The sequence below is a fragment of the Vicia villosa genome, linkage group LG2, assembly GCF_029867415.1.
Source record: "Vicia villosa cultivar HV-30 ecotype Madison, WI linkage group LG2, Vvil1.0, whole genome shotgun sequence".
Lineage (NCBI taxonomy): Eukaryota > Viridiplantae > Streptophyta > Magnoliopsida > Fabales > Fabaceae > Vicia > Vicia villosa.
In genome coordinates this window covers 185,390,333-185,402,833 of record NC_081181.1, presented here as the reverse complement: position 1 = coordinate 185,402,833, position 12,501 = coordinate 185,390,333, and the positions used below count along the sequence as shown (strand labels likewise).

Sequence of the window (12,501 nt, the reverse complement as noted above, 5' to 3'; positions counted from 1 at the left end):
ATTCGTTCTTTTCCCTTTTCCTTTGGAAACAATAAAGCGCGGTGGCGACTTTCACTGAAATATTGAGTCGAGTCAATTTCATGGCTTCGATCTCAGATTTTCCCCGCTACAGAATATAAACATAGTAGATTTGTAGAAAATAATTGCTTCCCTTATAAATCTAAAAAACAACTGATTTTTATTAAATATATTGATTTTGAAACAGAAATATTAAATAAAAAAATATATTTATATGAGTGAAAAGTCAAAAAAAACTCAATAGAAAATGAAAGACTATAAAATATAATTTAATAGGTGCCACCTTAAAATTTTTATTACATGGCAAAATTTAAAATATATGGCACATAAAATGAAGTTTCTGTTTTAATGTTTTACTATGTATAATAATAAAATTGACGAGATTTTGATTATTAAATAAACTAGTACTTTACCCCGTGCGATGCACGTTTTTAGGCGGGATTTTGGTCTAAAGTTGGCGCCTAAATATGTATTCTGTTTTAATATATTAAAGATTTCACGAGACATCAACAGTGTTATAGTGCTATATATAGACTAGACAAAACACAACCAAAACTATCATTACTCAATCATGAAGCTTGTTTATTCTCTCACCCTTTCCTTCCTCCTCTTTGTTTTCATCACCAATCTTTCTATAGCTTTCTCAAATGACGATAATGAGCCAGTTCTTGACCTATCGGGTAAACCCCTTATCGCAGGTAACGAATACTACATTCTCCCTTCCTCTGGTCGCGGAATCACTGGTGGTGGAATAGAACTAGAAAAAACCGGTAACTCCAAATGTGAAGTTACTGTCCTACAAAGTTACAGACTATTTTCCTTCCAAACATCACTGAAATTTACCAATTTAAAAAACAGTTCTGAACAAATCCTCACAAGTACGCCACTTGAGATTGAAGTTACTAAGAAGCCTGATTGTGCTCATTCATCAAAATGGATAGTATTTGTTGATAACGTTATTCATAAATCTTGTCTTGGTATTGGTGATTATCGAAACTATGATGATTTCCAAAAAGTTTCTGGTACATTCAGTATCTTGAAATATGGAAAGGGTTATCAGTTTGAATTTTGCCTTGATGGATCTGGTGCTTGTTATGATATTGGGAGGTATCATCATTTTGGTGAAATTGGAAAACGTTTGTATTTGGCTGAACAGGACCCAAAAGACCCTTTTGAATTTATTTTTCTTCCTACTTCCTTCGGAACTGGAATAATTAAGTCCGTTGTTGCATGAGTTCAATTTATCTAGCTAGCTATAGCTAGCTAGACTTGCTCTATGTAAGCTTGAAATAATAAAATAAATGGAATCAATACAGTGTATTAATTCCTTCCTTACACCTGTTAAATTTGCCTTATCTATGTTTGAAATTGAACATTATGATTTTACAACTGATTATTCAAGTTACTTCTATATTTATATTTAAAGTGCATTCCAACATAATTAAACATTATATTTATTTCATATTTAAATAGAATCAATTTTATATCACCAATTATTTATATGTATCCTCTTCATATTTAAATAGAATCAATTTTATATCGCCAATTTTTTATTTGTATCCTTCTCATATTTAATTAGAATCAATTTTATATGATCACCAATTATTATTAGTTAGTTACATTTGTTTTCCACCAGGAGAAAATATAAAAAAAAAAAAATTAGTGAACACTTCGGTACCCGTGAATTTAGTTGGATACAGTACCCTAATCCAATCAAACATTATATTTTATTGTCATCTCATATTTTTATTTTATTTTATTTAAATTAAATTAAAATTTTAATATAATTTACACTAAAAATATCGATACTCAACTTAATTTCATGGATACCAAAATTTCTTTAAAGAAATTAAAACTCACACGAATGATATTTTCTTTTCCTTAATTTATATCATGGTTTTGAAAAGCGAATGTGATTGTTAAAATGATTGTAACAAAACAATATTAATAGATATAGATAATGATGTTATTATTCAACGTATTTATATTAAAAAAAATATATAATTAATTCAACCATAACGATTAGAATGAGTGTATTGATTAAAATTTAGAAAGTTTTTACGCCATCATGTAACATATACGTGAAAACTTTGATATATATATATATATATATATATATATATATATATATATATATATATATATATATATATATATATATATATATATATATATATATATATATATATATATATATATATATATATATATATATATATATATATATATATGCATCTTTCAGAGAGGAGTGTATGACTTTACTATTGTTATATTGTTATGAATGTGTAACTATATGGAATGAAAATAATTAATTTAGAAAGAGATAGTCTGTTTGGTAAAAATAGCGGTTGACTCATAAGTTAGCTGATAGCTTATAGCTGATGACTGATGACTGATGACTTATAACTTATAGTGGATGGTTGAGATTGATAGCTTATAAGTTCGTTGAAGTGTTTAGTAAAATTAGCGGTTCAATTTATTAATAAATGTAAAATGACATAAAAGATATTTAATATATAATTATTTTATTTTAAATTAAAATAAATTATAAGGGTTAAAAATGAATTTTAATTAAAATAATAAGGATAAAAAAGAAAGAAAAAATAATAAGCTATAAGACATAAGCTAAAATGCTATTTGAAATAGCGTAAGAAAAATAAGCTATAAGTTAGTAAAATAAGTTATAAGCTCGTGATGAAAAGATCGTTATCAAACGGGTCTAAATTATCACATGAGCTTATACGACATAAGACATAAACTATAAGCTATTTTCGAGCCTAAGAAAAAATTACCAAAATTACCGACAATCAAATTCACCCAATCCCTCCCATCAAAAAGAAAATTCAGCCAATCCTATCCATGCAACCACCAATACAACAGTACATTTTTTTTACGAGGATTATAAGCTTACACGTAGCTTCTTCTTTAAGATGTGTCCTCATGCACATGCATCAGTAAACACAAGAGTGCATTCTCTTATGATATTTGTACGTTCTAGTACAAGGTAAAAGATATATGATGTAAACAAGATTAATGATTGGCTCCTCGTGGAATGCATGCAAACATGTTACAATAAAAATAAAAAAATATTAAAAAAATTATTGTGAACCAAGCAAACTATGCTGAAAAAAAAACACAAATACTTATAGAATATTTATATGATTAACTATTTTTAGACAATAAATTTTAAATTGTGTTAATTAAATTTTTATACTCCATTAACCAATTTTATTTTATAATTTAAAATATTTTATGTATGAGAAATTATTAATCAAAATTTGCACCATATTAACAAATAGCACACGATAACCAAAGTTAATTTTTATATAAGACTTTATATTTTGATCTTAGATCACTCAATAACCAAACTATAACTATCTTAAATAATCATCATTTCACAACCTATGACACATATCAATCAAATTATAAATTGTATTAACTAATTATTTACACATCATTAATCAAATTAGAGAGAGGATGTCAAAATGTAGAAATTTGTTTAAAAATCAACAGTTTTTCATTGTGAACCAATAGTTATTCACAATTGTGAATTGTTAATCACTCATATGTAAATTATCATGTTCAATTTTTTATTTTTTGTCAACTTTTTGTGTGAGAAATTCTTCCCCTTATTTGGGACATTAAGCTCCTTCTAATGTGTTAGTCTTCTTCTAAATTATTGTGTAATAGATTCCCTTCAAATATTAATTTGTCTAAAACGGGGTGATTATTGATCTAGCGAGATCTCCTATCCCTTTAGTGAGGATTTGATCGAGTCGGTTTGCTATATTTATTTCACCTGTGAGTTAGTCACTTCGCCAAAATAAGTTTTTAGCACACACCATAGACAACGCTTTTATACCGAAATGCTGATATAATTTCAAAAGAAAAATTAAAACTATATCGTAAATTGAGAAAAAGCCCTGCTAAAGACTAACTTTAGAAAGGGCTTCTAAAAGCAATACATAAGAGAGCACTTTTAAAGACGCTACTAAATGCCACACTTTAGAAAGCGCTTCTGAAAAGCGTTGCTAAAGGACGTTCTTTAGAAACCACTTCATAAAAGTGTTGCCATAGGCCTTCCTAAAAAGCGCTGCTAAAGAAAATATTAAAGAAAACAAAATTAAAACAACTGAAAACTAATGAAAAAGGTAAAACACAACATGAAGAGGTGAAGTAATTTAGAATTGGAGGTGTAAAGCGAAACAAAAGCCATATTTGAGGCCCAGCCCACGAAGGGGCTGAGACCCTCTTCTCCAAGGCAGAGATGCCCATCTCCCAAAGCCCAAACAAGCCAAAGCCACGTCACCAAAAGGAGATGACCGTCTCCAACGTCCAGCCCACTTGAGACCCCCGTCTCAAGACTCGTTCAAAGATATTTTGAGTTGAAGATCCACGTCTCTGTTTTACACTCAACCAACCAAGTCAAGCCTTCCTATATTTGAGGAGAAAAAGGAGGAACGGGGGAATGGAGAAAATGGGAGTTACCACAAGACATTATAAAAAAGGACGTTTGAGGCACACGAAAAGGTTCCGAGTTTTTTTTCCCGGCAAAGTGCAAACCAGTACTTAGAGCTTCCAAGTTTTCAAGAGTTCGTCTTTGTTTTTTTTCTTTTCGCACATCAATTTCTACATTGGGATTTGTTCTGCAATTCTAGATCAATCTGACTTTACGTTTGTTGCACCCCAATTTTTGACCTCTGAGATCCCATCATTTTCTAAGTGTTATGATCATTATTGTTATACCCAAAAATTTGCCTGCGTTTTTTAAAAAAAAAGAGAAGTCAACAGACTTCTGTCTAAAAATTTGGAGTTTTATACAATCTTGGATTTTTATTTCATAAATATCCTGATTTTATAAATACTCAATTTTTAGAATTTTTTATACAGTATTTTGGTTCGCTGTTAAATTTATTCTCACATAAACGCCAAATACTGTTTATCACTTCATACACTGTTTATTTGAGATTTATTTTCAGATAAATAATGCTGACGCAGTTTGTGCAGAATTCAAATTTGCAGGCGCGGAGTCCGGGTTTCAGATTATACTAGTAACAATTAAATTATTCTTGGTTTTATTTCCCACTAATTTTTATTTTTATACTATATTATTTTTTTTCAAAATCTCTTTCTTTCTTTTCAAATATCTTCCTTTCTTTTCAAATCTTTTTCTTTCAAATCAAATCCTAACTTTATTCTATACCCCTTTTCTTTTCAAAACCTACCATACTTTTTTTCAAATCCTACTACTATTCAAACGGTACCACTCCATTCCCAACGTCTCTATCTCTCTCTTTTCACTCTATAAATACTCCTCATTTTTTTTCGTAATTGATCACATCAAATTTCACTCATCTCCCAAATTTCTATCATACTATCTCCTAATCATTTTCTCTTCTTCCCCGGCAAAAAATGGCAAAGTGGATGGATACGTTTTTTCTTATGGTCATCACTGTTTTGGTGGTGATCATGTCCTTTTTCTGTCCGCATAGTCCTGAAAAATGCGGATCTGGGATACTTACACTCCCGTTCATCTATATGTTGTTATTTATAGCATGGGTTTTTAATCGTCATTTTTAAAAAGTTTGTCGTATCTTTCGCTTTCAAATAATGTACCGTTTATTTTATTTGTCGTACTGTTTATTATATTATGTAATATTTGTACTGTCAGTATTAAATGTCGTACTATCTGTCGTACTGTCGTTTAATTATCAAGATAATATTATGTGTGTTTTCTGCTAGTTAAATATTTATTTTTCTATGCATTAAATATTTTTCAAGGTTATTATCGGTAATTTCGTTCGCGTACAGTATATATTTTTATGTTTTTTTTTGTTTTTCTAACAAACCATGTAAATAATTTTTCACCATTAACACAACAAAAACAAGGAGAAAAATTAACTTTAACTGTTAAGTTTTCACTTTAACTGTTACGTTAATACCCAGACGCACAGTCAACAGCTCAAAAAGTCAACAGACAGTCAAAAATACAATTTTTTGTCAACATCCATATTTTGTCAAAAGATTCATCATGTGATCAATGGTTGATCATAATTCATCAAGAAAAGTTCATAAATCAACAAAACTCAAAATTGCAAAATTAGAGTTTTTTACTTAAAAGTCAACTGAACTTTGACCGACCATAACTCTCTCATAATTTATCAGAAAAAATCCAACCAAAGCTCATTCTCAAGGAAATTCAATTCTCTACAACTTTGATGTTGGGACCAAGGTCAAGAAATGCTTCCGCCTAAGAGATATAAGCCAAAACATTACAGGTCATTTTCAAAGTCAACAAAAAGCAGTTTTTTGTCAAAGCCCATATCATCAAGATAACTTCTCCAAATGCAAAAACGCTTCCAAAGTGGCTTGTAGAGGACATCTTGGGCTTTCCAAAAAGTACAAGAACACTTTCCTAGGATCAAAATTGAGGGAGATATGCCTTGATGAAGTTGACCTTTTTTGGAAAAATGCATGAAACAAGTAATGACCAAAATTTGATTTTTTTTTTCAAAAAGGCCAATTCTTTTGTGATTCAATCTTGATTCTCATATGTTTAAAGATATTCACAACATATCCATAATTCATGATATTTTTATTTCATTTTAATTAAATTTTATTCATTTAAAATTTAATTAAAGTGCGATAATTCAAAGATATTATCCAAGATGCTCATATGATGCAAGCAATGATCCAATTCATCTCTAAAGGCCAAGATTCCATTCAAGATATGCAATGATCATAAGTTGGAAGGAATAATAAAACACTTGAGATTTTAAACCATGGTCAGTCTTTTTAACTTAAAGCATTAAATGCTAATATTCCATTTTATCTTCAAAGTTCATCATCACATATTTATTAATAATTGTCCAAATACTATCATCACTTTTTTTTTTTATAATAGAATATTCTAACTAACCATATTTTTATTCCACCATCATTTTAATAGTTTATCTAACCATCTTATCTTATATTTTTCTACAAATCTTCATTCTTAATTTTTATTTTAGTTAATATTATTTTAATTAACCATATTTTTGTTTAAATTTATTTTATTAGTTATGTTATTATTATTATCTCGTTTTTCTTTTTTTATAATATTTTATATTTTTAATTTCATTTTTGTTATTGTCTTAAACCAAAATTAGTATTTAAGTTTTATTTTGATATTATCTTGTAACTTGATTTTACTATTTTTATTTTGATATTATCTTTAAATGTTATATTTTAATTTTTATTTGTGTTATTATCCTTATATATTATAAGATAGAATTGTTAAGTCACCATTCAACAAATTCTATTCAAACTTCATAATTCTATCCACTAATCATTAATGTCTTAATGTTTCAAACTCAATTCCAATTTAATTTCTCTCCATCTTATGTCATTGCATACATCACCTTACTTGTTCCATAAGCCAAGTTATTCCTATAAATAGGCAACCATATGTTCATAATTAAAAGGGGGGGACACCAAAAAAAACATTGCCAAGTCTTTGTTTTCTCTTTTCTTTTCTCTCTTCCAAGTTTTAAGTTTCAAAGGGAGTAAGAATTTGGAATTGCAAAACCAAGAAACCTCCACTCAAACCAAGCATCATTTGAAGGTAAGTTTCCTCACTTTGAAACTCTATAAAATATGCATCATTTATATTTCATTTTAATTCAATAGTTTCTTTTATTTTCCAAATATACTTTGATTTATTTATCTAAGTATTCATCCTTGTTTCCTTTTTTACTTGATGATGTTAAATATTGAAATACTTCTTTGCCATTGATCAAGCTCACCATGATCCATCATGAACTCACCACACAAGATCCTTTTATTCAATATCTTAATCAATTTATTTTCTTTGCATAATTAATTAAAAATACCTAAAAAACCAAAAAAAAAAATTTTTCCTTTAGATTTAGTTTTATATCTTTATAATCTAATTCTTGACATAAAAAAGAATATTTTTCTTGTTAAGTTTAATTATTTGTATAATTATTTGTTTAATTAGTTTGTTAATTAACTTAAAATCAATTCTAAAAAAATCACAAAAAAATTGAATTAAGTTTAATTTGTTTTATATTTATTTTTGTATATTATTTGATATTATTTCTTATCTTTTTCTTTGTTCCGAATTGGAATAAAAGATCGAATATGGCAGAGATTGTATGTAGTTGATTTAAGACTTTTGGAAATTTATCGTGTAGTCGCTATGATTCTATCAAGCTTCTGATAAATTTTCATTTAACTTTAAATCCGAGATCATCATTCACTCACCATCGATCTTCACTAACATCGTGGATATACTTGACTAGCTTCAAGATGATTCGCGTGCTAACATACTAACAATTAACTTTAAATTCCGCATTTTATTATATTGTTCTTTATATTTCTTGCTTTATACTTTATTTTATCATTCATCATATTTATGTTTATATTATTTTCTCTTTGTCCATTTGGACATATTATTTATGTTTCTGTTATTTTTTCTTTGTCCATTTGGACGTATTATTTATGTTTCTGCCATTTTCTCTTTGTCCATTTGGACGTATTATTTATGTTTATGCTATTCTCGCTTTGTCCATTTGGACATATTATTTATATTGCTGTCATTTTTTCTTTGTCCATTTGGACATATTATTTATATTTCTGCTATTTTTTCTTTGTCCATTTGGACATATTATTTATATTTATATCATTTTTTCTTTGTCCATTTGGACATATTATTTATATTTCTGCTATTTTTTCTTTGTCCATTTGGACATATTATTTATATTTCTGCTATTGTTTCTTTGTCCATTTGGACATATTATTTATATTTCTGCTATTTTTTCTTTGTCCATTTGGACATATTATTTATATTTCTGCTATTTTTCTTTGTCCATTTGGACATATTATTTATATTTCTGCTATTTTTTCTTTGTCCATTTGGACATATTATTTATATTTCTGCTATTTTTTCTTTGTCCATTTGGACGTATTATTTATATTTCTGCTATTTTCTCTTTGTCCATTTGGACATATTATTTATGTTTTCGCTATTTTCTCTTTGTCCATTTGGACATATTATTTATGTTTCCGCTATTTTTTTTGTCCATTTGGACGCATTGTTTATGTTTCCGTCATCTTCCTTTTGTCCACTTGGACCATATTTTTACCTTTGAGCTAAAACATTAATAATCAAGATAAAACATAAAAAAAAACACTTTGCACACTTGCACCTCTATGGTTTTCCCTCTTATTACTTTTTTTTTAATCATACCATCATTTAAGAAAAGTATTAAATGCATAGGAAAGATCTTATAAATTGAGAGTAGATAACTCCTAATTGCTTGCTCAAACACTTTCATTTTCAAACAACGTATTTTCAAAACTTCTTATCTATTTTCAAAACTTTCATCTGGTATTTGAAGGGCATTATTCCCGGTGAAACTCTTCAGAGACCTATGTGACCTATTGTCCATCTTCACTTCTTCTATTTTCAAATCAATAAAGCATTTAAACAAAAGTGAGCTAAGCAATTAAGAGCCCATGGATAACCATGGATACAAAGGGTGCTTAAAACCTTCCCTTTGTATAACCAACCCCCCGAACCCAAAATCTGTCAAAAGGTCTTTTTTCTGTTCTTTTATGCCTTTCCTAAATATTGGACAAAATAAAAGTCGGTGGCGACTCTTGCAAAAAAATAGAAAAAATATCGAAGACAAAAAAGAGCAAGGAGTCAGTTCGCCTCAAAAAACCGAGTTTACAACGTTAGATTTGACTTCCTTTTTTCGATTGTTTTATTTTCTACTTTCAAGCATCCGTACTCAAATATTTTCAAGTTCAAGTTTTATTCCAGTAGCTTTAATTCCAGGTTTTATATTTATAACAGTTTTAATTAATTTATTAATATTGCATGCCATCTGTCTGTGTACTATTGATTATGCCTGAATTTATTAATCACTACTGTTTATGCATGATTGAACTAAAAAGCATGTCTGGCTAATTTAATCAGATATCGGTATGTAAACTAATTTAACCAAAGAGATCCGAAATAAACTGGCCTAAATATTTTACCGAAAATCATCTTTTTCTGGTTTTAGTGTCTAATTAATATTAATTAAAAATAAAGTTTGTTACGAAAGTAAAAACGGACTAAGGTTAAAATCAACAGAGCGAGAGTTTGAGATTTAAACCGGATAGTAGACACTGGACATTAGTTTTAAGGACATCGAGAGCGTATTAAAACTTATTATATTTTTATTCATTTTCAAAACGTGCTTTTAAACTTAGCGGGAAAGCGGGAGCGTACGTTAGGGAATATTAGCATAATCTGAATCAACAGAGTGAGAGTTTAAGATAAGCGTTTTTAAATGAATATTATTTACTGAAAAAGGGAATACTAATGACCATGTTATTTTCAAAAAAGTGGTTTTAAATCTAATGGGATAGAGAGAGCATACATTATGAGTTAGGATCATAGTCTGATTCAATAGAGCGAGAGTTTGAGAAAAGGATTTTTATATTAACATATTTAATGAAAGATTTTTGTTGAATTAAAACCAGGCCAGTAGAACTTCGGATTTCCTAAGTTATACGAATTACATACCGATATCCGCTCATTTTAATATTTTATCTAGATCTAAGTTTTATTTCCCCCTAAAGCATTATTAATATCCCTAGCCTTAGCTTAATTTACATTGCGAGGGGAGACCCCAAGCAATCTGCAAAGTGTCATTTGCAAGGGGTTGACCCCACGCAGAAATTCCAGCATTAATCACATCACCTGCATGGAGCAGACCGCGCGTGCAATTCCATTTCCCAATAATGCAATTTGGGAGGGGCTGCCCCACTCCATTTTTTACCGTTGCATTTGCGAGAGGTGCCCCGTCGCCCACTGATACATTAATTTTCAACGGCATCGCTCCACCATTTCCTTTTATTTATTTTTTGGTTGATTCAACTCAACCCATTTTTCACTTCTTCCTCTCTCTATGCCTTCTTTCCACTTCTTCTTCCCTTTTTCCATTTTTTCCTCTCAACCAGATTCATTTATTTTGCAAGTATATTTATGTATTAATTTACTCATAGATTTATTTATGTATTAATTTTATTCTTAAATATAATTTATATTCTAATTTATGTTTTTTATCTACAATTTGATTCATAGAGGAGGAAGATTTTGGAGAAAAGCTTCAAAGTTGCAGTTAAATTGTTCAATCATTAAGGTACACACTATGATGTTTGTAAATTTTTTTATTTATATAATATGTTTATTTGTAGTAGATTTATTATGGTTAATGTATATTTGCGTGGTCTGGTTGTGCTATTGTAGCGGTGAAATTGGTGAGACTAAAGCCATGGGAAAGACTTAGCTCATTTGTTTTAAACAGAGTCGCCACCACGCTTTATTGTTTCCAAAAGGAATGGGAGAAAGAGCGAATAAAACTCACAGAAGTTTTTAAAATCAAAACTAATAAACTTATCAGAGATTTGGGTAAGGGGGTTTGTTATACAATGGGAAGGTTTTAAGAACCCCTCATATCCATGGTATCCCATGGAAACCTCTTTGAAAATGTTATTGTTTTTCTGTACATCTATTTGAAAAAAAAGCATATGTGAACTTGTTTAAAAAGAGTGTGGGGATGTGAAAAGAAGTATTTGAAAGTGAGCTCGATAAGACATTGCATATTAGGCCTACATATCCCTTTTAAAGAAAAGGGAAGTCAGAGATTTTGTAGTTCCCCTTAAAAGGAAAATAAAAAGGGCCAAAGTGGTTAAAATGTCAAGTGTGTGTGTGTGTGTGTGTGTGTGTGTGTGTGTGTGTGTGTGTGTGTGATAACATATGTCACAAAAGACAAACAAGTAAGTATGACAATCATCAATGATAATGAGTAATGATGTTTATACCTTTGGATTAATCCATGTATGAATGATGGATGATGAATATAAAACTCATGCATATGGGTTAGATAAACAAAATATATACAAATGATAATACAATGATAACAAGTAAAAAAATATAAGGGTAAAATCAACAAGTATATGTACATGTACAAAGGATAATAACCAAGGTAAACAAGTCACATTTAACATGGATGAAAAAGACCAAAATATTTTTGGATTGGGGTTTGAAATTAGGGTTTTGAAATCACACCTAAACCTAATTGATTTTTAATGACTAAATACCAAATTCTAAAAGAGAATTGGTCTAAGGGTACATGAGAAAGTCAAAGAAATTTTATCCTAACCCTAAAATATATTTACAAAAATCAACAAGATTGATTTGATGAAAATATTCTAAAGAAAATAATTTTTGTTGATTTTTTAATACATAAAAGGACATGTTTTTTATGAGAAAATAATAAATATTTTTGAGTTTTTTAATCATAATATGAAAACAGGTAAGTTGAATAAGCAACATAAAAAAAATCAAGCAAAAATGATTAGTTTTACTATTTTAAAATAATTTTCAAAGTTGAAGAGAAATTAAAATAAACAAGTGATAAAAAA

At 28.8% G+C, this 12,501-nt stretch overlaps 1 protein-coding gene and 1 long non-coding RNA gene across 2 annotated transcripts; both read left to right on the top strand.

The window, feature by feature from the left end:
* The first annotated feature begins 589 nt into the window (after positions 1–589).
* LOC131650852 (kunitz-type trypsin inhibitor-like 2 protein) lies at positions 590–1,252 on the top strand. Its single transcript, XM_058920561.1, has one exon. The coding sequence runs from the start codon at positions 590–592 to the stop codon at positions 1,250–1,252; it is 663 nt and encodes a 220-aa protein (XP_058776544.1).
* A 6,242-nt stretch (positions 1,253–7,494) lies between these two features.
* Positions 7,495–11,780, top strand: LOC131647651 (uncharacterized). Its single transcript, XR_009297892.1, has 3 exons — positions 7,495–7,621; positions 11,159–11,216; positions 11,324–11,780. It is a non-coding gene; the product is annotated as an uncharacterized LOC131647651 (long non-coding RNA).
* Positions 11,781–12,501: the final 721 nt, after the last annotated feature.